This window comes from Vicia villosa, linkage group LG4, assembly GCF_029867415.1.
Source record: "Vicia villosa cultivar HV-30 ecotype Madison, WI linkage group LG4, Vvil1.0, whole genome shotgun sequence".
Classification (NCBI taxonomy): Eukaryota; Viridiplantae; Streptophyta; class Magnoliopsida; order Fabales; family Fabaceae; genus Vicia; species Vicia villosa.
Genome location: NC_081183.1, coordinates 160,634,407 through 160,661,120, shown reverse-complemented (window position 1 = coordinate 160,661,120; position 26,714 = coordinate 160,634,407). Strand labels below are relative to the sequence as shown.

The 26,714-nt window shown below is 32.2% G+C and overlaps 3 protein-coding genes across 4 annotated transcripts; 1 reads left to right on the top strand and 2 right to left on the bottom strand.

Annotated features, from left to right (window-relative positions):
- Positions 1–5,439: 5,439 nt before the first annotated feature.
- LOC131598205 (uncharacterized) lies at positions 5,440–6,177 on the bottom strand. Its single transcript, XM_058870831.1, has one exon. It carries the CDS (start codon positions 6,175–6,177, stop codon positions 5,440–5,442), a length of 738 nt encoding a protein of 245 aa, XP_058726814.1.
- A 4,605-nt stretch (positions 6,178–10,782) lies between these two features.
- On the top strand, positions 10,783–12,202 carry LOC131600126 (uncharacterized). Its single transcript, XM_058872348.1, has one exon. The coding sequence runs from the start codon at positions 10,992–10,994 to the stop codon at positions 11,973–11,975; it is 984 nt and encodes a 327-aa protein (XP_058728331.1). The 5' UTR covers positions 10,783–10,991; the 3' UTR covers positions 11,976–12,202.
- A 12,729-nt stretch (positions 12,203–24,931) lies between these two features.
- On the bottom strand, positions 24,932–26,575 carry LOC131600125 (MADS-box protein FBP24). 2 transcript variants are annotated; one of them, XM_058872344.1, is made up of 6 exons: positions 26,322–26,575; positions 25,849–25,936; positions 25,593–25,757; positions 25,466–25,507; positions 25,310–25,378; positions 24,932–25,221 (listed from the first exon to the last, which is right to left on the bottom strand). In XM_058872344.1, the coding sequence occupies exons 1-6, from the start codon at positions 26,507–26,509 to the stop codon at positions 25,033–25,035; spliced, it is 741 nt and encodes a 246-aa protein (XP_058728327.1). In that variant the 5' UTR covers positions 26,510–26,575; the 3' UTR covers positions 24,932–25,032. The 2 variants fall into 2 exon arrangements, with proteins under 2 accessions (XP_058728327.1, XP_058728330.1); XM_058872347.1 differs by having other exon boundaries at positions 25,337–25,378.
- Between the last annotated feature and the right edge of the window lie 139 nt (positions 26,576–26,714).

Sequence of the window (26,714 nt, the reverse complement as noted above, 5' to 3'; positions counted from 1 at the left end):
TTACGCTAGTAGAAGTGATTTTAAAGTGTGGTGTTTTGATCTATTTGTCTTCTTTTCGTACTTTTCTTCTTCAAGTGAAAGGAGAGCATGTAAGCTAAAATAAGATGAAGTGTATAAAGATAGATGTTACGTGATAGGAGTAGGAGTGTTAAAAAAAAATTATGAATTGAACTGAACCGTTGAATTTGAATTGAACCGTTGAATTAAACTGGATTCAAGTTAAAATAACCGAATTATATGACAAATAAACCGAATCGAAACCGAAAAAAAAGAAGCTAAAATCAAGTATTGATTTTTTTAAAAAAATTTTTAACGCTTTGATTCTTTAACAAATGATTCAGTTTGAAAAAATTGCCTTCTAACATCATTTTATTTTTGTAAATAAATTCAAGATAGAAGGCAACACCTATATAATTTGAATAAGAAATGTTAGTAACACTCTCTTTTCAACACTCTCTCCAACACTCACTTTTTTATTGATTGAAACATGTGTGGGTCCTACCACTTTATGTGGGATCCATTTCCAAAGTGAGAGACTCACACAGGTTTCAACCAATAAGAAAGTGAGTGTTAGAGAGAGTGTTTAAAAGAGAGTGTTGCTAGCACTCCTCAATTTGAATACGTTATATGGCGCTCACAATTATGGAATCCCGTAAATGCCCTGGATCCTTTATATGTAGGCGAGTTAGTCTTCTGGATGATATCTGTGACAATTCTGAGTTGCATCATTCCTTTATGTTGATGTGAGCATCTCAATTATTCATTGCGCTTGGACCTCATAATCGAGTTAGATTTTTTAGACTCATACCATTACACAAACTCCTTAGATCTACAATTATTTTAATAGAAAATGAGTCTAAAAATCTTCAATGCCGAAGAAATTAAAAAAAAAAACAATGTATCTATCTTTTTTAGGCGAAATGTTACTTCAATGTGGTATCACTTAAGAGAAATTTCATAATTCAAGTGCTGTAACCATTTACCACGAGCGTGTAACCGGTTACAGATATGAAGAAAAGTGGAATAAACTAAAAATAAATGGTTTTGTTGTTGGTGTAATCGGTTATGCATTCGTAGTAACCGGTTATCACTGTTAGTGTTTTTAGAGTTTTTAGTAACTGTTCACCCACTTCGGTATAAACAATATATACTCTGGAGGCTACCAAACCAGGGATAAATCCACTATGATAGTATCAATTCAAAGTACTATGCAAATCCTCAATCCCCTCAATCACAACCGTGATGATTAATTATAAATATTAAAAAACACACTTCCAAAACATAGTCACTCAATGCTTACAAGCTTATGACTGAACACAAAACTTACAACTCGATGAAAACACCAATCTCTTATATCAATATGATATTTGAGTGGCACACAATAAACAAGACCGGACAAACCCTAACACAAACTACAATGTAAGTTCCACCAAATAATAGGTTTGATGCTTGCTATTCATAACAATCTTTTGGACTGGATTTAGGCTTCATAGGATTGCATAATATTCCAAAATATTATGCACGTGTACATCAACCGACCCAGCTGTAACATATTAGACGCGATGTCGAATAAAACTTGCATATGACATCTTTCTTGACATGTCTTCTTCAGTTGAAGTGAATGGAACATCTTGTTCAACATGTTCTCATGAGTTAGTTTCATCAAACATAATGCCAATCAAAATACAGAGAATTAACAATCTTTATTTCTTCTTTGCCTTGCATTTTTGCTCATTCCTTCACACTTTGACACGACTTTTGCTCAATATTCTTCCACATTTATTCAATTTTTCTCATGAAAATCATGTAATGACGACTGTCATCAATACTCTTTTCTTTGCCAAGCTTCATTTAATATGCACCAAGACTTCATAAAAGTTGCAAAGCAAACTTGCAAAACATATTAGGGTTTTACCATTGGTACCCAATTTTTCTTGGGTCCAAGCGCATTAGTGGTTCCAAAAGGTATAGGGTTACTACCTTTTTATATTTTTTCAATTTATTCAATAACAAAAAAGGTCTAAGTGGCTAAATTTATTGTAGTGAGAGCATTTATAAATATGTCGATTTAATTTCTTCCTATTTACTTTCTTACTATGTTCAATATCAAAATGAAATCTTTGTTCACTTTTATTTAAGGAAAGCCATTAACTTTATAATATCAAGTTAATATTTTCTTTCCCCTTAGTAAATTTACTTAGGGTTACATGCAAGTCTATTAATTCCTTTTTCATCAAAGAAAAGTTGAGATTGAGATATTCTAGAAGTGAAGACCAAGTGGCGAATTTTTTGACCAAGGGGGTCACAGTTGAAGTGTTCAAGAGATTAAAGATAAACATGGGCATGGACGGCTTGAAGCACTTGAATTAAGGTGGTGTGTTAAGAGAAATTTCATAATTCAAGTGCTGTAACTGATTGCTAAGGGCGTGTAACTGGTTACATGTATAAAGAAAAGTCAAATGAGATGAAAATAAGTGATTTTGTTGTTGGTGTAATCGGTTACGCAGTCGCAGTAACATGTTACCACTGTTAGTGTTTTTATAGTTTTTAGAAGCTGTAATCGATTATAGGTTTTATGTAATCGACTACATGAACAAAAATTTCAATTTTTCAATTATTTTATGCTGCTGCTTATGTCCTAATTTACTTGTATCTTCTTGTATAAATACCTAGGGGGTATTATTGTCAATGTTAATGAAAAATATACATTCTCACCCTCAATCATTTTCTCTCTTATTATTTCTCTCTCTCTCTCTCTCTCTCTCTCTCTCTCTCTCCATATTCAAACTCTCCATTTTTACCAACCAAGTGATTCCAAGTTCTAACAATACCTCCATCCTCATAGACGTGAAACTCAACGAAATGCGAAAGTATAAAGTTTTCTTGTACTCGAACATTGTTGTTTGCATGTCTTTGTGAGCTACACTTTTATATTTATTCCCGCTGTTTCGTCTAGATGATTTAATATTGCGGCCATTGATTTTCCAAATGCTGTTAGTATCACTAGATCAACTGAATTCATGTGATGTTATTTGATTTTAATGATTAGTATCAAAGTGCTTACTGTAGATGAACCATTTCCACTTTTTACTTAAAATCTTTCTGTTTCTCCTTTTTATAATTCATGTTTTCGCGTTATCTTTAAAACTTTCATGTCCGTTATGAGTTGATGCTTCACCTTTGATTTTAATTTTGATTTTCCATTTATTAACCGGTACAATCATTTATATTTTTCCTGCTTTTGTTTTTGTATAGTAAAAAGTAATGTTTTGAAAACCAGACCGATCATGAAGCTGGTGAGGATACTGAGTCACTAATTCATCGGTACAATCATTTATATTTTTCTTGCTTTTGTTTTTTATATATGCCATTTTTATATTATTTTTGAAAACGTGTGATTTAAATTATACAAAAAAATCATGTATCATCAAATTCAAAAGAGCATGTCTAAATCAAATGTAGAAAATTGCTATCTTGCGTGGTCACGGAGATGCATCTCCGAAATTTGTCCGGTGTTATCAAAAAATGCATTACTGGATCAATTCTTCTCAACATAAGGCATTTTGTTGGACAATGTATGTGGTGTACATTAAGTTGTTACAAAGATACATATTTGTAACAAATTTTAAACAACATTGGAGTGCTAATCAATTTGTCTGTATTTGAAAAACACATAATACGTTCGAAGATACATCTCTAAAATCTGAAGAGTATTTTTTATTTTTCGAAAGGTGCTTTTCTAATACATAGGATATGGTGGAGTTAGTAATTCCCACAAAAGAAATACAAAAGCTTGTAAAATACTAGAAGCTCAAAATGAGTATATACAAATTCCTTTCATTTGAAAGCAGTCACACTGTCACATTTTACACATTTCCATTTAGACTAAAATTGATATATTAAAAAACATTCACAAATTCTAGCAACTATTTTTCTTACTAAAAAAAGGGTCTTCACACTTATTTTTAAAATAAATAAAGATATTTTTTTCAAATATTTCTTTTTGCTAATAATAAAGTGCAAGTTTATCCTCCATATAGTAATTAAATACATAGTCGTTCAATCTCAAGCCAATATTACTTTAAACATAACTAATATTCAAGGAAACAACTTCTCTACCCATCACAAAAAGTTGGGTAATGTACCTTCCACCAATTACACTGCAACATTTAATTTTATCCTATTTAATTAATTATTAAACAATATATTTTTTTGGTTGTTTTTAAAGCATTTTACACTAAGGGTAACTCTATCCAACTTTTTGTGTTGGGTAGATAAAAATTCACCATATTCAATCAATATCATTCACCATTTGCGTACATGTACATCATCATGATTCAAGAATACCAAATTATTACATATGTTTGAGTGTTTGAGTATGAAAGACCAAATTCAATGGTCACACACAGGGCCGTTCTCGACTTTTTAGAGACCCATGACCGATCCTGACTTTTGATTCAATATTTTATAATCAAAAGCAATTTTTTACACCACTAATTATTTATTATGCATTCTCTATTATGAATTGGTTAAATATAATATTTGTCCAATATAATTTTTTTATTACAAATTTACTCATAACTAATTTAATAAGAAAAAAATATTGATTAATAAATTCAAATATCAAATAATTTTTAGTAACACACACCATTTTTATTGGGTTTAAAGTTATTGTCAGAAAAAATTTATTATTTATAAAATCAATTATGATTAAATTTACTGTCAGCAGAAAAAAATTACATTAAAAATAAATGATATTTAATTAATTCATAATATGTAATGTATAATAAATAATTAAAATATAAAAAAATATTTTGGTTATAAAAGATTAAATTATAATTTAATATATTTAATAAATCTTTTTTTTTTTGGAAGGGCAAAATTAATTAAATAACAAATAGGAAAGGCATAAGTAATGCCTATTACACCAGTCCACAAATCTCAGAAAACCAGAAAGCTATAAACACCAATACAACCCACCAAACAATAGTTAAATGCACTCCTAAACTAAAATACAAGAGATTCACACCAATCCCACCCCAAAAAGATACACAATCCAAACAGGCTTAAGTGGTCATGCCTCCAATTAAAACAGTTTTGCTCCACAATTATTCTAGCAACATAGTTAAAGTTGGTATAAGAATCCAAAATTTTGAAGCTGAAACCAAACTTCCTATGATAATAATAACAGAAAATGGAAAAAGTGGACAACATACAACAGAAGCTCACAACCGGACGAACAAAACAGCCTCTGAACCGACGTAGATGGGCACTAGACCGAAACAGAAAAACAGAATTTCGCCTGAACCGCTTGATTTCACCAAAACACCGACGTGATTCAATATCAACGAGAAGGAGTAAAAGAGATGTCGCTCTTGATGTGGTGATAATCTCCACCAGGACCTTTTTAAGTTGACATACAAATGACACAGTGATCGTTCAACATCCAATTCCCAAGCAAGCAGCCAGATTGGTTATCCAATGATTGAGGGAGTAGTTGAAGCCTTTAACTTTGCACTTCAGCCATTTCCATATTATAATCTTAATTTCTTCACTCATTTGCTCCGCTGATCTAGAACTATCTCTAAACACTTTCTCATTACGCCCATTCCACAATATCCAAATACACGCGAACCAAATTACACAGAATTTCTCCGCTTGCATTCTGCCCATTCCGCAAAGTCCTTTAAACTGGTGATAGTTTTCTATAGCATTGTTGTGCATAGCTGTATGAATGTTCAGCCACCTTAGGACCGACGCCCAAACCTGCATAGGGAAACTACATTCGAAGAAAATATGAGAAGCATTTTCAGTAACCGCGCATCTAAAAGGGCAGTCCGATTGGGTTTGATTGAGAACTCCTCTCTTAACTAAGTTATCCTTCGACGCAATCTTATTTTGGAAAAGTCGCCAAACTAGAACTGCCACTTTTAGCGGTATGAATCTATTCCAAGCTTCTATGTAATTTGTTTCTTCGTCAAAAGGAGTTCTCGTCATAATAATCTCATAGGCTTCTTTGATTGAGTATTGCCCTGAACCCCAATTCCAACTATCCCTCCTCCCTGAATCGAGTGTTATGTTCTGAGTTTTCTCGCCAATTTCGTTTACTACTGCTAGTTCTTCTTGTGATAGATCTCTACTCCATTTAAATCTTTGATGCCTTTCCTCCCGTTCCATTGGTAACATATCTCTAATCAGGATGTTTTTCTCTTCACATATATTGTATAAACCTGGATATTTATCCTTTAGCAATATGCCATCGCACCACGAATCCATCCACAAAAGGGTATCCTCACCATTCCCTATATTTCTCTAATGGTTATATTGCTGCTAAATGAAGTAGTGTTTCGGTAAAAAAATGTTAATTGAAAATTTTTAAAGACTTTAAGTCTCAAACCGACGACATCATGCAACGAATTGTTATATGTTTTTGTTGATTAATATATAATACATATTTTTTCACTATTATAATTTTTTAATTATAATTTAAAAAATTGAAGCCCCATTTTTTTAAGTCCTAGACTGTGAACCTACTTGCTCGGGCCCAAGACCGGCTCTGGTCACACATCAAACATACATGAAGACATGGATGAAAATGTAAGATCATAAATAAAGGAATTCAAAGTCTAAGTTTGTGTTAAAAGACATCTTTGAGATTTTGTGTCGATTTATAGAATCACCAGAATAAAGTATGGGCATCTTAATCATTTTATATAATATTATCAATTCACATCAGAATTAGCTTCTCTAAAATCCTAACAAACATGATTCGTATTATTTGATTCATGTCTTAAATTTTAAAATAATAAACCTCACTCTTATGAATGACTTATATATATAATAATAGGGCAAGTGGCTTGCTTTAAGCATCATTGGGTTGGGGGTGCTTGAATATCGTCAAATTCATGAGGCAAAATAAGAGAGTAAAGAAAGTAGAGACAGAAATGACATGGTCTCCATTTTTGTTAGAATAGAATCTTTTGAATTGTTACTGTAAGTAGTTATTTTAATTAATTTAGTTGTATTATTGGCAAGGACAACATGTCAAAGTCTTAGAAAAGTAGAGAGAAGATGCATGATAGAAAAAGGAAGTATATGGTCATCGTGGCTAATTCATGGAGCAATATATCGTCATTGGGGGGGTGCTTGAATAATCTTGGAATATAATTTTACAACAGTTTTCAGCACTTGGAATTAAAGTATTTTCGTAGTTTAATATAAAAACTTTGCTTAGCATAAAAAATTAGCATATATTAATGCATTGACATTCCATTTATAAAGCTAATTAATTTCGGGGAAGTCTTTTTTATTAAGCCATTTATAAGTTTATTAGTTTATGTTTGGGTTGACAACAAATTTAGCATAACCACAAATTTTAGCTTCATAGTCTCTCCCTATATTAGAGAGAGAATGTAACTTAGAGACAAGCCTATAGATATCATCGTCGAGATAGACGGAGATTTATCTCTAAGTTAAATTCTCTTTAAAATAGAAAACAATAGAGGCAATATAGAATTTACTAACCATTATCTCTAAGAATGTTTATCCTGAGAATGACGTCAAAGTTACTTCAAATCATCATCCGTCTTCAGTTTAAGCATAGTGAACCATATCTTTCTCTTCTTTTATTTTTTTAAAAATAATAAGGTGTATTTGGTGATGCATCTCCGGAACTACCCAAAAACTATACAGAACCAAACCAACTGAATATGCAAAGCAAATTTTCAAAATCCAAAATTTGTCCAAAAAATACTATCTAATTTTATAACATTATTTAGTGCGTTACATACAAAAAATATGTTACATTATTAGATTACAACTAAAATGCATCAAAATATGTGTTACTGTCTAAATCTATTGGTGGTTTATTCTTCGATCTTTCCTTATTTGCTTCTCTTTTAATGCCGCTCAATTTTGTGAACTCTTCCATCCTTTCTAAAATGTGATCCATCTAAGTTTCAGCATCTTGTATGAAATGTGTCGTCCCCTCCAATGATATATATAGTATATGACATCCCGGTTTCAAATAAATTAAACCTGAACAAAATGTTATTTTTTTATAGTCAACCTATACAAATGATGCGCTCAGATGGATTTTGAGGTGGCTTACTCCATAGTGGAAAGAATGTTTCTAAGAAACCAAATCGTGTTAAAGCAGTACACACCCTATCATAACCACTTGCTATAAGGTATCCCATTTTCGAGAAGCACATCTAGTTGTCAAACAAAGCCGAACCATTAAGACAAGGAACTAGAGCATTGAGAATTACATATTATTTTGCTTTGTTCCCGTATAGCTCTGTGTATGATTCCATACACGTCTTCATCTGTTGTATAATATGAAGACAAACAAATTGGTAGTCGCCCTCTCCCTTACCGAGCAAATCCGAAACAATTCGAAAAACCCAGTTGTCGTCACCTTCAACATTTATAATACATTCAATGTATTTGTGAACAAAAAGCAACATCTCTTCAATGTGTTTGATTTTTGGTAATGGTGTTGAGGGAGATGGTTTGCTAATGCGAGCACCATTGAAAACACTCTTTTGGAATTTTGGAGTCGGAGAATATGGAAAGTGTGAGTCAAGGTGTTCAAAGTATGAAGGATAACGTCTCGTGGAGTTGTCAATTTGTGTCGGTTTGACCTTTTAAGATGCTCCCTTTTGTTTTAACCGGTTCTAACAGTGGTTTCAAATACGTTGTTTCTGGATTGGAAATCTTCCTTAGTTGCTCTTTAATGTGAAATTTCATTATGTCATCAGCTTTCGTGAATCTCTCGAAGGACTTCCCACTCATTCATGATAGATATGTTTGACTTATTATCCTTCATCACACCATTATCACCAAAACCAATCCTTTTCCAATGAGTGTAAACTTCATCTATACGTATTGGTTTTTCAAGCTTCATCTTCTTTAAAATTAAACAAGCACATGGAAGACAAAAATTATTCCTAAGTGTATTTCCACACTTTGAGCTATCTAAACCTGTGTTATCCGCTTGCTTAGTTTTATGAAAAATAAAATTCAATGCTGCCCCATATATGTTGCCAACCAACCGTGAATAAAGGATGTTGTCTCTGAATAGGTGTTCTAACTCAATAATGCTTCGGCCAAATGATGTTTGTATCATATTATGTTAGTTTCATAGCATTTGGTTCATGGTGTCCCAATCTCGACTAAAACCACCTTTACTATTTCCCAACGAATTCTTCAGTCTAGTAGGTGTTGAGATTCCACATAGTTAGTTGTTGTATTGCCGAAGTGTCGAACCTGTTTGGTCCATGGATAAACAATCAATAAATCATGAAATCATGACTGAATATTAATATTTTCTCTAAAACATGTGAAGAATGGTACCGGTATGCGTACGGTACGCTCCAAAGCCGTACTAATTTTTTTATATTTACTTTTTAGTTGGTATATCAATTGATACACATTTAGTGCACGTATTCAACTTTTTAAATTATTTTTCAGATTGTATAGTTTAGTTTTTTTTATTGAGTAAAAATTAGGTTATTTATTCTATTTATAAATAAAAAGTGAAAGAAAAATAAATCTACTCCATTAAAGATTTCTTTCAATATCAAGTTCTTCATCTTTTGCGGAGAGAATTGAAACGCATATGAATTTATTCATTCATTGAAAAGAATTAAACTCAATCCAAAGAAGATTGAGGATTTAGTTTTTGTTCATATAAATCTTCGTCTTCTCTCGAAGAATGAGTAAAGTTTATAATAAAGGAGCAACAAAAATGTGGGATATTGATGGAGACGAATGAAATCTATTTGACGGAGCTGTTATTCTTGAAATTGTTAGTCTTTTTTTCGATGAACCTGAACTAGAAGCCATTATTTTTAATGATATTGGAGAGGAAAATATTAATATTCAATCATGATTTAATGATTTATTGATGCTTTTTAAGTGTGAATTATCTATGTTGTTGCGCAAATATCAACTTTTTTTAAGCAAATTGTTTTTTAATTTTAATATTTTGTTGTTATTTAAATAATATAACTTTTTTGTTTTTATATTTTAAAAAAATTATACTAACATATTTGTATCTTAGTTTTTTTTAAAAATATTGTACCGTATTAATATCCGATACGGGTACTGGGTACGCACTCGTACCTATGCAACGCAGAGTAGAACTAACCAAAAACACAACCAACTAAAACCAATGTTTTTCTTATTATTATTAATATTGGAGAAAAAAGTTGTGGTTAAAGATTCAAAGAGGGTGAATTTAGCTATAGTTTAGCCTTGGTGATGGATTAACAAACCCATCTCTATGTCTTCCAGCTATTCTATAAACATAAATACAATAACAACAATCATATTTTTTCCAGTAAAATAGGGCCAGCTACATAGTTTGTATCTACATATTTCTTAATTATTTGACCCATAAGTGACACATACATAATATATAACATAGGAAAGGAACTTAAAGTAAAAATAAGTTATTAGAAATTTAGAATTTAGAAACCAATTGACAAATAACCACAGTTTGTTTCGGATCATTTTAAGTTTGGTTAATTGCTATTAGATTTGGATATAAAACCATTCATAAAACACATGTTCTATTCACTTTCTAAAGTAATGGTTCATTTGAAGTTGGCATACCAATTTTTGCCTCTCAAAAGATGATACTATCAATTTGGCACCCCATCATGAAATCAAAAAATATCCATCACTCACCTAATACCATCCCTTTCCCTTTGCAATCACGTTGCCTATATTTTACCATACAACATTTCTTCACTTCCAAACCCAACAACATGCTTTACAAATTTTTCGTCCATTCAACTACCTAATATACTTCAAACAGAAACATAATTCCTCATTGAAAGAAATTTAGCTTCCAAAATTGCAAACACAAAGTAAATAAAATTGATTAGTTGGTCTTTCTTCATCCTATTCAAAACTTCTACTTGATGAATAAGATTCTTATTTATATTTATATGATCAAAATTTAATTTATCTTACAACATGCAATGATGAATAGCCTTACTTTGCTCCAAAAAAACCCTACATTCCAACCTGGATGGGACATAGAAGAAATTCATGCAACATTTTTCAAATGCATAAGTTGGCAAATGGAAGAAAATTTTGATACAATCAATTGTCCTTACCATTATGTTTGTGACAAAACCTACCCTCCAAATTACCCTCTTTTTGTTGATATCTTAGTCCTTCTCTTCACAACATGTTCTTATTTTTTCACTCTTGTGATTGTGGTTATGAATATCATCTCAAGAAAAGAAAAAAACTTTTTGACTCAATCAAAAAGGTTTCTTTTGCCTTCTGGTCCAATATCTCTTCCACTTATAATCTTAATCTTTGCAAAGGGTCATCAAATCAACACAATTTTCCCACTTTCTTGTTTCGGTCCTGCGATTCTTCTATTGGTTCTAATCTCTTCATTATCCTTTGATAATGAAGATGATTATAAGGATATTAAGTACACTTTCTTTGCAGCATCAACAATTTCTGGAATTTTGCATGCAAGTTTGTATTTGGATTCAATTGTGCTGCCTTATTATACCGGTTACGACGCGTTGATGTCTTCTACACTTTCGGGTGAGTGTGCAACATGTGTTTGCAGGAAAGAGGCTTTGGTTGTTGGAGGGAAACTAGTGAAGTACAAAGGTTGGTCAATGACAACATTTTTTGTTGTTGGTGTTCTTTGTTTGAGGATTATATGTAAAATCTATGGAGAAAGTTTTGGGAAATTTGTGTCTAGGATTAAAGTGTTGATGGAAAGGTTAAGTTGGGTTTTAATAAGTTTGGATTGTGTTTATTTGATGGTAAATTTACCACAAGAAAGAGTAATGTTGAGAGTTGTTGTTTTTGGAGGTGTATTTGTTTTGATTTTGCTTCATGTCCTCAAAGAGGCTTGTAGTAAAATTTACATGATGGTTTATGTGGTTGAAAATTTGAGATTGGTATCAATGTCAACACCAATTCAAACAGCATGACAAAAAAAACAATGGTCATGCTGAAACCCAAATGGATTTTAGGATATCAAAACCAAAATTGTAATATATATACAAATTGAATCTTTGATTTTTCTTGACATGGTTCTATTTGCTTTTGTATATAGGTTTTCAATTATATCATTTGACCTTTTTTTCTCTATAAGGATTAAAAAAAGTATAAATAGAGGTGTAAACATGGTCTGGTCTAATGGGTTGGCTCATTAGCGCGCCCATGATTTTTAAGGTTGCTGATTGCATCTTAATATTAGTCCCAAACTCTTAAATTTATGAAAATGCTCCTCGCGTGACATTCACAATTCAAAATTCGAACGCATTTATTTCACAAATATGATTTAGGGTTTTGGTCGCGTGTCAGGTGAGTTTGAGCTCTCTTGTGTATGGTTTCAAAATTCGCACATGACTATTTGTGCATTTGGTGTGTTTCAGGTGAACTTGAACTCTCTTGTAATATGTGCGTCTGGATTTTGAAATTTAGACAAGGTTATTTGTGCATTAGGTGCGTTTCGGGTGAACTTGAACTCTAATGTAACATGTGGTGCGTTCGGATTTCAAAATTCGGGAAAAGGCTATTTCTGTATTGAATGTGTTTTAGGTGAACTTAAACTCTCGTAATATGTGGTGCATCCTAATTTCAAAATTCGGGCAAGACTATTTATGCACTAGATGCATTTCAAGTGAACTTGAACTCTCTTGTAATTTGTGGTGCGTCTGGATTTTAAAATTTGGACGAAGCGAGAGGAGCATTTCCAAAAATTGTACAAGAATTTAGAGTAATAATGAGGATGCAATGAACAAACCATATTTTTATATGAGATAGACCGTCAAAAGGCAATCGAGCCTTTTTGGACCTAGTCCATTTAGTCTATATTAGATATTGGATCAAATTAACTAGCCCATAAGGCTTTGGGTGGCTGGTTTATTATTGACATCTAAATAATAGGGCATTGTTCTTCGCACCCTTGGTGGTGCTCACCCACTTTAATGAAAAACCATTAATACCCCTAAAATTCGGAACTTAAACTTCGGACGCAGCCAAAATGGAACCACAGTCAAGTCTCATACCCAAAACAAGGAAAAAAGCTTAAATAATCCAGAGGTTAATCTCTGCATTTTTAGGGAGGTCAATGTCTAGAGCAATTTGATTTATATAAACACGTTATACCTTCCCTCTTCCTTTATTTTAGAAACTTTCTCAAAACTCATAACAGAACTTGTGAGCAAACTCCATTTCTATCAATTTTCAAGATTTATCACTACTTTTACTGCATTGCTTTCAAGCCTAGGACATGAATTAACCTCTACTCCACTTCATTCAATAAAAAATTATCGACTTCTCACATTCGGTAAGTTTCACTGCCAAGAAAAAGTGAGACATGGTAGAGTGACCCGACATTCTTGTGGGTAATGATTGATGTATCCACATCTACCTGAGCAAGTCATGCGCCCGTTTGAATATCTGCAAGGTATTCTTAGAGCCCCTACCATTGTTTCTCCTCCCACTGTCCGCTATAGAGTTGTTGATGAGATATTTGCGAAGTACCATATGATCATCTGGTCCTAGAGGTTGTGCGCAATGTGGCAGATCCTTCGCCATAGAGTACTATATATGTCTTCATCCTATATTTTTTTTAGAGTGTCACATCCTTACACGACACTAAATGCAAAGAGAGAGCCATCGAGGTCAGCTCATCATGAGATATTCAAATAGGAACAAGCTAGGAAGGGACATGTCGTTGATTTGTTGTTGGTATGTCACCTTATTGTGTCTAGTGGGAGAGCGAACATATATTAAGGATAGTTTTAGGAACGCACTCCTAAGATAGCCACTTTAGAGGCTATGATAGCCGATGCATGACATGCCTTGTAGTACAAGAGGCAGAGGAGGAACTAAAAGGTTAGATATACCCAATATTTGACCTTTTCTTTGTATTTTGATAGTTTGTATTTTGTGAACAATGTGTAGTTTTTATTTTGACTTAATATATGGTATTTAGATTGAATTACATAAGTCTACGGTTTAATTGAATAGCAATTATGTATACTTTGAATAAATTACTTAAATATAATGCTTCGTAAAATATGTCAAATTTATAGAATAAATTACTGTTTGAGAGAGAAACTTATTGTCCTGAGAGTAGTATAGAACTTAACTTCTGTATTATCTACTGAGTTGTGAAATAAACACATTATCAAGAGTTTAAACAGTATTCAAGGGTTAGTCCGGAACTTAACTTACAAATTTACCCTTCCATCAATACAGAGATTGACTTTCGTACTATTTTTCGATAAAATAGGATTGACTCATTTACGTAGTGTTTTGGTGTGTATGGGGTGTTCGGACGTTAACTTTCATATTATTCTAAAGACATTTTAAAATTTTATAAGGGTGACTATTTACCACTAAGGATGCTAAGAGCAACCCTCATATAAGATTAGTTTTTTTTTTAAAAAAAATTATCCTCTAATTTAAAAAGTAATATATATATATATATATATATATATATATATATATATATATATATATATATATATATATATATATATATATATATATATATATATATATATATATATATATATATATATATATATATATATATAAAGAGCTAAAGTTAGATAAAATTTTTAAAGTTTGGAAATTATAAATTTTGTTCAATTAAATAAGTAAACTTGAGTTTAATTTATTTAAAGTTAATGTCAAAACAACGACACTTGGATAAAATAGTACCTCACTGAATAAATAAGTGAGAAAATAATATATTGAAGTGGCATAAAAAAATTAGAGAATTTCTTCACCCACCTCCCAACCTTCTTGGCCACCTCCGGTGAATTTATCACAATACCCCTTGTTTCGGAAGTTCATTTCTGAAACTGTACTTTTTTTCTTGAAAAAGGTGTTTTCGGAAATGAACTTCCGAAAACGTGTTTTTTTTAATATAAAATATTGATTTCGGAGATGCATCTCCGAAATAAAGTGACTTTTTCAGAAAATGTGGTGTTTCGGAAGTTCATCTCCGAATGCACCCCCCTGGGGTATTCGGAAATGAACTTCCGAAAATATGTCTGGACATAATAAAATGAAAAACAACAACAATTCGCTTTATTTAATCGGGTGAAGATTACAACGATAATATTACATAAAATTAAAGTTACATATTGTTCAACACGGGTAAGTGGGGATGAGAGAGTGGTGGGGAGAAAAAAAGACTTCCAACGAAAATTAAAGTTACAATTCGCTTTATTTAATCGGGTGAAGATTACAACGATAATATTATCATCTTAGTTTTTGGAAGTGGTAACCCGGGCCGGAACATATGACGGAGGAGGTGGATGTCCGGAGGAAGAAGAACCGGAGGTACGTCCACCGCGACACAAAGGAGCCAATCAATGTAAGCTATAGTTTATCATTATCATCAGGGGACGTCATTACAAAATTGGGAAAAAAATCTTATTATTTTTAATCTTGATTTTTTAGAAATGACGTCCCCAGATGATAATGATAAACTATAGCTTACATTGATTGGCTCATTTGTCTCGCGGTGGACGTACCTCCGGTTCTTCTTCCTCCGGACATCCACCTCCTCCGTCATATGTTCCAGCCCCGGTTACCACTTCCAAAAACTAAGATGATAAATCCAATACAAAAACATTATTCGATACAATCCGAAATCAGAACAAAACAAGACACGTCAAACAAGACAAAAGCATGTTATTCTGCCCGACGAGCGTTACAAAATACACATCAAACAAAATAAAAACACGTTATTCTTCCCGACGAGCGAACTCCTCCGAATGAAGATAATTATACCAATCCTCATCCCACTCAGTATCAGAACCATCAACGTTGATCACGCCTGAAGGCTGCGAAGCAGAACCAGTCAAAAGCTTCTTCTTCTCCTTCTTCTCCTTCACCTCCTTCACCTCCTTCACCTCCTTCACCTCTTTCACCTCTTTCACCTCATTCTTTGAAGAACCCTTTCTTCCCTTAGCGTCAGTCCTGCGTGCTGGTTGGTTGCCTGACATGTTCCTGTAAACAATTGAAATTGATTAATATGAGAGACAAAATAAAAAACAAAAAAATTTGAACTTCTGATACATTTCGGAAGTTCATTTCCGAAAACTGGGATGGAGGTGTTTTCGGAAATGAACTTCTGAAACACCCCTGCGATGGGATTTTCTGCAACTTCCATGGAAGACCCCTAAACCAAACTTCAAAACAAATCAAAATGCTTCTAAACAACCTAAATACTACTAACAACCTAACCATATATCATTTATACAATTAAAACCCTAAATAACATGCATTTGAATAATAGATCTAAAAATTTCAAAACTTACAAAGTGTTAGGATTGAGGGCTTTTGAATGTTGTTTAGCAGTGTGATTGGAGCCTTGATGGAGCTTTGGAATTCTGTTTGCACAAATTTTCGCCTTTGCCACTTTTTGTTTTGATTTAGGGTAAATGATTGGGGGAGGGGGAGTGTTTTGATAAATCTGCAGAAATCGCAGTATTTCGGAAGTGCACTTCCGAAATGCTATTTTCGGAAATGAACTTCCGAATTAAGGAAATTTTTTTTAAAAAAAAAGCGCTTCGGAAGTTCATTTCCGAAGCAGGGGTATTTTGGGATTTTCGCTGGAGGTGACCCCCATAGGGAGGTGGCTAAATAAATTTTCAAAAATTAAATGAATAAATAAACTAAAAATTAAAATAAAATAAAAAAACATCAAACTAGTCCATTCGCTCACATAACTCATAGTGGTAGACTAGAGACAGATTTGACAATGTGCAACCTAATAAATAACAATCGAGTTGAGATTATATGTGTATCTTTTTGGTACGACATGGTTTTTAAGGTTCTATATTAATTTCACTATCCACAAACATTCTATCAAAATATGGTAACTCTCGTACATATGCTTCTTTCTTATAGTATTTTTGTCATAGCAAAGTGGTAAGTGCTCGTTACCTTAGGACAATAAGTTTCTCCCACTAGAGATGGAGTGCGTTCCCAACAATATCCATATGAATCTGGTAGGGCCATCCGCTGAAGCCGTTAAACGGATGTAGTCCAACCGATGCTACTTCTTTTTTTTTTCTTTCCCGGTTTTCACAGTTTCAGTTCGGGTCTGGACCGTCTGTTGATGAGAAGTTCCGATTAAAAGCTTATTTTAGGTCTGATTGCAGTAGGGTTGCACTTACTACATACTGTTGGAGTTCCGATTAAAAGCTTATTTTAGGTCTGATTGCAGTAGGGTTGCACTTACTACATACTGTTGGAGTTCCGTTCAAAACCTTAGCTATATAACAATTACAGCCCACTTTATTGACAATGATTGGAACTACCAAAAAAGAATCATTAGCTTTAGTTTAGTTGCTAATCATAAAGGCGAGACCATTGGTAGGAAACTTGAGGATGTGTTGAGGGAATGAGGTCTTAGGAATGTGTCTAAAATCACTGTTGACAACGTATCGTGCAATGGCGTGGCTGTAGCATATTTGAAGAAGAGAATTCATATCAATAATGGATCAATGGGTGAAGTTGATTTTTTTCATATGCGTTGTTGCTAACATATTCTGAATTTGATTGTTAACGATGAATTGAAAGAACAAGATACATCCATCTCCAACATTCGTAATACTATGAGATTTGTGAGGTCTTCATCGCAAAGGGCATTGAAATTCAAAGAGTGTGTTGAATTTTCTAGGATTACTTGTAGGAAACATCTATGTCTTGATGTCTCCACAAGGTGGAACTCGACATACATGATGTTGGATGCTGCTGAGAAGTTCCAAACAGCATTTGAAAAATTGGAAGGAGAACATGTAGGGTATGTTGAGTGGTTTGGACATGCTATTCCTCCTTGTTATAGCGATTGGGAAAAGTCGAGAGCTTTTGTGAAATTTTTGAAAATTTTCTATGACGCTACTAAGGTCTTTTCTTCATCTTAACAAGTGTCACTGCACACTGCTTTCCATCAGTTATCTAATGTTTCTTCAAGAAGCATCTATGAACTTGAACTCGGATTTAGCCTCGGTAGGTTATGAGATGAAGCGTAAGTACGATAAACATTAGGGAGAGGAAAAAAACACCAATCAATTTCTCTATTTTGGAGATATTTTTTACCCTCATTTTAAGTTCAGATATATTGAGTGGTCATTTAATCAACTTCATGGGGAAGGGACTGAAAAATCTTTGAAAATGGCCAAAAATTTCAAGGATAATTTGTTTAAATTGTACACCTGGTACAAATCTGCCTATGACCAAAGCAATGTGACCATACAATCAACTGTTGTTGATGCTCAACCTAGAAACACTTCACATTCTCAAAGGGCTGATGTTTTTAAGTAACATTTGAAGCATAAGGATACTATTGATAAAAAAAATGAACTTGAGAGGTACTTGAATGATCCTTGTGCAAATGATAATGACAAATCATCCATTCTAACTTGGTGGAAATTAAACAGACCTCGTTACCCAATCCTAGCAGCAATGGCGAAAGAAGTTTTGGCCACCCCTGTTTCAACGGTAGCTTTAGAGAGTGCATTTAGCACAGGGGGGAGGGTTTTAGAATGTTATAGGAGATCTTTGAGTCCAAGGGTGGATGAAGGGATGATATGCACTCAAAGCTGGTTGAAACCCTCTCTTACATATTTCAAAGACGTCAATTACATGGAAGAGTTTGGGATAACTGTGGAAATCATATCAGGTACCAAAATTCATACTTCATGTTAATTTGTTTTATTTGTTGCTGTTTATTTTTTTTGTTGAGTGCTACTAATTATAATATTTTCGTGTTATTGTTTTAGAATTTCAACAATGATATATTAGTGCAAATATTGGAGCAAATACTAGTGAAGCGGGAGGTGAAGCAGGAGCAGCAGATAGAGGTGCTGCTGTAGGTTCTTCTCAATAGGGTGTGATTGGGAAAAATGATGCTTATGTTTTTGTAAGATAATGACTTTGTTCTATATAAATATTTTTAATTTTCTATACTTAGTTTGTATTATACTGATTTTGTTTTTATTTTTCTGCAGTTTGAAATCATTTTGATATTTTGGAGTCATATATGACTCATAGCTTGGCACAACAAATAAATATATTTTGACAACCTTTTTAGAGGAAATGAGTTTGCAGATGAGTTTACAGAGGTATTGTATTGATTGGTTTAATCCTTTTGCAGTTGAAATATCCCAAATTTTTACATGAATTGTGTCAATTGTTAATGAACCGTGTTTCTTGATGTAAGATAAGCAAAACTTACTGATATTATTCACATGTATCACCAAGAAAGGCCAGGACAACTTTTAGTGAAACCAAATGCAATTTTCTTGCTAATACAACACCTAATGTTGATGAAATGGTTTGATTGTGTACCTGGCATCCTGTTTATGTAAGCTTATGTAAAGGTTATTAGTTGGCTGAAACACATTAATTCATTTATAGATTTTACTTTTTCAAGTGAGCTTTAAAAATGAAAATGTTTAAAATGTTCATTCTTAAAAAATTTCTATTATATTCTGACTTTGCAGAGAGTTGCACTTGATACTATCAATGCTAGTTCAACGAGATGAAGATGTCAAACACTCCGAAGATGCGGTTACGCTGTTCCTGGTCTGAAGCTGTCAGCCATGAATTTGATTAAGGTATCATTTATAGTTTGCACTACTAATAAATTACTTGCTGAAACACATTATTTAATTGGTTGACTGAAAAACATAATTTAATTTGTTGAACCTGAATTTGATTAATGTGATATACTAATTTACTTGGAGAGCCAGATTGTTAAAGCTTATCTTTGCTGAAGCAGTGTATGGCATTTGGCAATTTCGAAATGCCACCATTTTTGATAAACCAGAAAGAATTAATACTACTCATAGGATCATTGGTAGTATTACTTATAGAGGATGGATAGATAATCACATTAGCAACCATATTTCTAGGCTTATGACTTAAGTTCTTAGTCTAGGCTGTCTTTTTGTTTTCCTTGTTTGCTGGATCCGTTTGAGATAGCTTGTGCTTCACTGTTTTTTGAATTAATAAAGATTCATTTTAGTTCAAAAAAAAAAACAACAACAAAATTCATGGAATCTTTAAATATTAAATCTCAACAACATCAACGACAAAAAAAAATCAATAGAATCGTCAAATACTAAATTTCTACAACAACGACAATATTAAATATTTTACTTGATACAATTATAACTAACATTAAATAATTTTAACAAAGTATTACTAGATAAAAGATTGCATTAAGAAGTTAACCTTAAAATATTTTCCTGCTCTTGCTTTCATTATCATTGTTTTCAACATATTAAGTTAAAATTTCAGCACTTTGCATTCAAGATGAATAATTGTGGCATTCACGTTTTGATTGGCTAGTGAGAGTTTCACGCGGATCACTAATATTTCATGTGAATTGATGAGTTGTCAATGTTTTGACCATTGTTACTTTATAAATGTATGACAAAGATTTGTTACTTAATTGTTTTCCATCAAATTGGTCATAAATAAAAAAAAAAAACAAAATATGCTATTTTACCCCTTGGGTTTTAGCAAAACCAAGGTAATAGGCCCTAAAAAAGGTAATATTGGTCATGGGTTTGATCCCCAGCAATTGCACTTTTTTATTTTCAAAACTGCGCTACTATTTACCTCGGGTTTTTTAACAAAAATCGAGAAGTAAAGTCCTGTTAAAAAATAATAAAATGTAGTTGCTGGGATTCGAAGACATGTCCTCTAAATATTTACCTCTCGGTTTTTAGTAAAATCGAGGTAATATGTCATTAAAAAATTTTAAAAATTAAATGGTGATAAAATGTAGTTGTTGGGATTCAAAGACGCATCCTCTAAATACTTTTCCCCTCGGTTTCCAGCATAACCGGGGAAATGTACGATATTTTATAAAAAAAATTAAAATGTGAAGTGTATATGGTTTACACTTCGGATTTTTGTTGGGTGAGGTGAAATGCTCTGTTATGAAATGTATTATCTGTAGCAGTGAAACTACTGATCTGCTGAATAATATTTACAGTATGGTGCAATAGTAGAATTTGCAATTCTTGGCTAAAAGACTGTTCAAAATTGAAATGTGTTACAATCTCTTAGATTTGTGATAGAGAACAAAGAAGAAATGGTGTACAAGTTGATTAAAGCTTTGTATGGATTTAAGCAAGCCCCAAGAGTTTGAAATATAGAAATTGATTCATTTTTCAAGAATCAGAGATTCAAAAAAATGTGAAATTATATGTGCAACATACCTCTGATGGCAGTGTGATTCTGGTGTGTCTTTATGTAGATGACATATTGTTAAAAAAAGCTCTAGTGCTATAAATAAGTTCAAGAAGGTCCTGATTAATGCTTTAAATATGACTGACCTTGGAAATATGATATATTTTCTAGGAATGGAGATTCTATGCTCTGAAAAGATAATCAGTGTGCATCAACTAAAGTATGAGCTTGAGTTGTTGAAGAGGTTTGATCTGATAAACAGTAAGTATGTAGTCACACCTGCAGAAACAAATCATAAACTAGACTCTGATCCAGATGGTGAAGATGTAGATGCTACAACCTTCAAACAATTGGTTGGATCTTTGAGATATGTGTGCAATACCAGACCTGACATATGTTATGCAGTTGGTATAGTGAGTAGGTTTATGAGTAAACCAAAGTGGTTACATTAGCAAGCATGGAATTATGTTTCCATCTAGAGGGTCAGATGTTTCTGAGCTGTTTTTCTATTCAGACTCTAAGGGGTGTGGAGATAGAGTTGATAGAAGAAGCAGCACATGTTACATGTTTATTTATCTAGTGTTTCTATTTCTTGGTGTTCCAAGAAGCAACTAATGATTGCACTGCCAACCTGTGAAGCAAAATATATTTTTGGAGCATTGTTTGTGTGTCAAGCTGTTTGACTGATGAATTTGATGCAGGAACTGTAGTTCAAGGTGAGCAAATCAGTCAAGCTGGTGATTGATAACAAGTCAGCAATAAACCTTGCCAAGAACCCAGTGCTACATGGGAGAAGCAAGCATATAGATACTAAGTATAATTTTATGTGAAATCAAGTTAGAAATGGAGTGCTTGAAGTTATTCACTCTATAGCACTCAGAAGCAACTTGCAGATGTGTTGACCAAGACAATCAAGACTAAATACTTCATTAATTTGAGGGATAGAATTGGCGTCGTTGATTTTTAATCTTGAGTGTGAATTAAGGGATGATGTTAAGTTGTAATTCAAATTCAAGTTGTTAGTTACATTTAATTTGCATTTATTTTTCATTTATATTCATTCAGAGTTTGCATGTGTATAAAAATTGGGACTTCTTTCAATTAGTTACAATGCTGAGAACAATTAGTAGAGAAAAGTTTGTTACAATTTAATTTCTCTCTCCCTCTCTCTCTCTCTCTCATTCTCTCTCTCTCTCTCTCTCTCTTTCATCTTTTTCAATTCTTGTGCATCAATGGAGGTGTAAACTCCAACATCCTCCTTCTTCGGGACAAGGCGACATATAATGGAATGACCGACTAGCTTGTCACTCAAGGCATGATTATGTGTACTATAAACCACATTAAATTTTCCATGTATCATTTACCTTACGGTATCTACGCAATTTAAACGGACACTCACATTTTCTTTATCCGGTGTCATCACGTTTCAACTTACGAATCGGTGAATGGTACGTGCCACTTATTTCGCATCTCTTTGTTACAAATGCTTGTCTTTTATAAGAACCATTGTCAAACTTTCCAATTACAACGTCAAATCCCAATTTTTAAGCCTCTATAAAGATCCATTGAAGCATATGTTTATGAAGAATGAACTCTTTTTTATTTGTAAATTGTTCACGAACATCTACCACGACAACAACCGGTCTAGCACTTGGTTTAACACCATCTGATTTAACAACATCATTCACTTCCTCCGGTTTAACATCCATCCTCACAATAACTTTGGGAAACATATCCGAGTGCAACATATCTAATACCATAAATAACAAAAAAAACTGATTTAAAATTCATAGTATCAGGGACATCCAAAGAAGGATCTCCGAATAAAATGAACTGAGTCCGAATGTGCATCTCCGGACTTAACGTTCATATTTTCAGCTCAAAAACCACATTAATATAGAGAATGAGGGATGGAATGAATGAAATTTACCTATAATTTCAACTTAATTATTTTAATCTCTTGATGTGAAAAAAATACAAGAATGATATTTTTGTGTTGAAAAGTTGATTGATAATGGAAGAGTTTTTTTAAAGGTTTTGAAGGTCAAAGTACCTTTGTCATGAAGGAGAAGAACATGTCCAATTTCCCGCTTGACATCTTCGGATATGCATCTTCAATAACATCACTAAGTAGTTACATAACCCAACTCGATGAATAAAAACAACATAAATGAGTACATTGGATGTTACGGAGATGCATTTCTGGAGAAATCCCAAATATTTTATGGAGATGTATCTCCGAATGTGATTTTATTCAAAATGGGATGGCCATCAAAAATTAAAAATAGTTGGTATAATTTTAGGTGCGTTCGGAGATGCATCTCCGAATACAGGAATGACGTTTTCAGATTTTTCAGAGGTGTGGGGCACACTCTATAAAGTTGAAAGAGCATCCACCCAATGTGATTGGTGGTCTTTTTTTTTAACCAAAGCTCGATACAATATAGAGTTTAAACTTTCAAATTTTAGCCCAATAATCTATTATATATATTAAAACAGACCCTCCAAATTTGTTCTTTATTTGTTTGACACGTGTACTCCATTTGTGACACATAATCTCATAATTCTATGTGTCACCTCTTAAAACTCATTTTTAATTTTCAAAAGACCAAATAATTCTACTCTATTGAAGGTCACGGTTCGAACTCCCACAAAAACGAATACAGTTTTTCCAAAATAAATTATAATATAGTCTTTTCTTTTATTATAGTGACCATGGAGATTATTGTAAAAACGACAATAATAATATTTTTTTTTTTAAAAAACTCATTTTTCAACTAATATCACAATAAAGTCAAATAAATTTTTTACAATTCTATTAATAAAACTTAAAATAATTCATGAAAAAACAAGTAAGTTAATTGAAACTAGCATTTTCAGTCCTTTATTCATGAGATGACTAAAGTTTGACAAAATAGACGTACTTTTATAAAGTTATTAATTGAAAGATTTATATGATAATAATTTTAAAAATGAATACGTACATTTAACAACTTAAAATCAAATATCTAGATAAAATTAAGTACCAAAAAGACATGAGAATAAAAAAAGAAAACCACTTTATAGTTATTTAAGTTTGTAAAACTAAATTACGAATGTAACTCTCAATTTACAAATATGTAAATTTCTTTCAAATAAAACGTAAAATTTTATATGTAATTAATTCATATAATTGTCACAATTATTATTTACAATACATTATTGTGATATAAATTTAGAATTTGTTTTTTGTCAAAATAAACTTTTAACACATTTAAAATTTAATAAAAAACGAACAAACTAATTTCCAACATAACCACGCATCGTGTTCCAATCTGTTTTTTAAAATGTGGGGTTCCGATAGTGTACTAGAGCCGATTTTAATCATATAAGAGTGAATTAAGAAACTTCAATATAGTGGATGTTTTGATAGTGTATTTTAATATGGGAATATTTTATGTTGGAGTATTTGTAAGAAATTTGAAACTTATAATTGTATAGAGTTTTGCATTTTGTATGGGAATATTTTATGTTGGAGTATTTGTAAGAAATTTTTTAGAGCAATAGTGTTTGACTTTATATTTGGAAATATGTTTGTACAAAACTTTTGAGCATTTTGTAATAATCATGACCAAAACTAGTCAAATATCTAATTTTGAATACTCAAACTCATCTGAGATGCTATAATATAACTTCAAATATACATTAGTCTTTAAAGTCTGGCTAATGCCTATAACAACAATATATATAGCATGATTAACATAAACTGATAATGCCAACATATAGATCACTAAAATATTGTCTTCTAGGTGATTAATACTAATATATCTATGGCTGATCAGGGTCCCTAGCATTGAAATAATCTTGAACATTTGGTTGACCAAGTTGAAGATAAGGACTGAGGACAGGTGCAGCAAGTTGAAGGAAACTACTAGAAGGTTGATCCTCAAAAAATGGAAACTGATCCATTACTTGTTCTTGCACTCTTTTATTTTCTTCCATCATTGCCCTATGATCCTGAAAATGTTTGCACCAACAGTTTACAACCATGGTTTTATTTATTTGTATATGAAAAAAAAAATCAAAATTCAAAAAAGGTGCTAACGTTAGTAGTAGGAGTAAACATTCTCACCCAGTTGGATAAATTCATGTTCTCATCTTCCAATATTCTTTCCTAAATTAATCAAAACAAGAAGCATAATTATGAATGATATCTATATTAATAAAAAAATTATTAATTAATTATTAATTTGCTTGTCACCTTCCTTCTCAGATTCTCCATTTGCTGCTGCACAAGTTCATTCTGCATTTAAATTCATGTCATTAATTAATTAAATATAATATATAACATAACATAATAATATATTAATCATGATTAATTAATTAACCTGACGGTTTCGAATTTTAGTAAGAGAGATCTCCAATTCTCCCTCAAGTTTAGTTAAATCATCATACTTTAAACAGTTTACATCAGCTCCAAGATATCGTTGAATTCCATATTCAATCCGAAGACTTTCTTGCCTCAGCATTGCCATCTCATGCAACATTTCTTCCTATTAATTAACCAATAAATAAATAAATTAAGTACTAATTAATTTAATTATATACCAAAAAATTAGCATATAAAGTGTGGCTAATACATACCCTATGGTGAAACTGAATCTGATGATCATGCTCCTCCATAATTCGTTTACCAGTAGATCTTTTGTACTTTTCAATGATCTGATCCATCCTAAACAAGAAAAAATTACATAATTATTATTACATATGAATAAAAGTAGTTAAATAATTAATTTTATGATTTAGCTTAAGATAAAAATCTCTATAATTATTTGATTCATACATGAAAGTTTTTTTATATGAAAGTGAAATGTAATAATTAATCACCATCACATGGTTTTCTGCAAAAATGAAATTATAGCATGAAATCATCAATTCTGCATCACTCAGAATAATAAAAACCAAGTGTCCTAATCTCAAACTAGGGTTCATCAAAAAATAAGAGAATAAGTTTAAAAATAAATTATAACTATAAAAAAAAATTATATGTATATTGATAATACAAACTAACTTCAAGAAACACATTGTGAAAAAAGAAATTAATTAATTCAAAATACCTATAGGGTTGAGAGCAATACTGGAAAAGTTTTCCGGTGCTTGAGAAAATTATGAGACCGATTTCGGCATCACAAAGGACAGAAAGTTCGTTTGTCTTCTTGAGTAATCCTGTTCTTCGTTTTGAAAATGTTACTTGTCTGGTTGTTGTGTTCTCGATCCTCTTAATCTCAATTTTTCCACGACCCATCTTTCAAATTCCAAACCCTAGCTAGCTAAACTTTTTTTTTCTTTGATGAAAAAACTGATTTTGAGAAGAAACTCAGATGAAAATGCAGTGAAAGAATAAAAGAGTACTACTACTATATAAGCTATTTTTGAAGGCTAGTTAGGAAAATACAAAACTGCCATGAATTGTTTTTCTGTATATTAGAGATGAATAAAGGGTAGAAAAG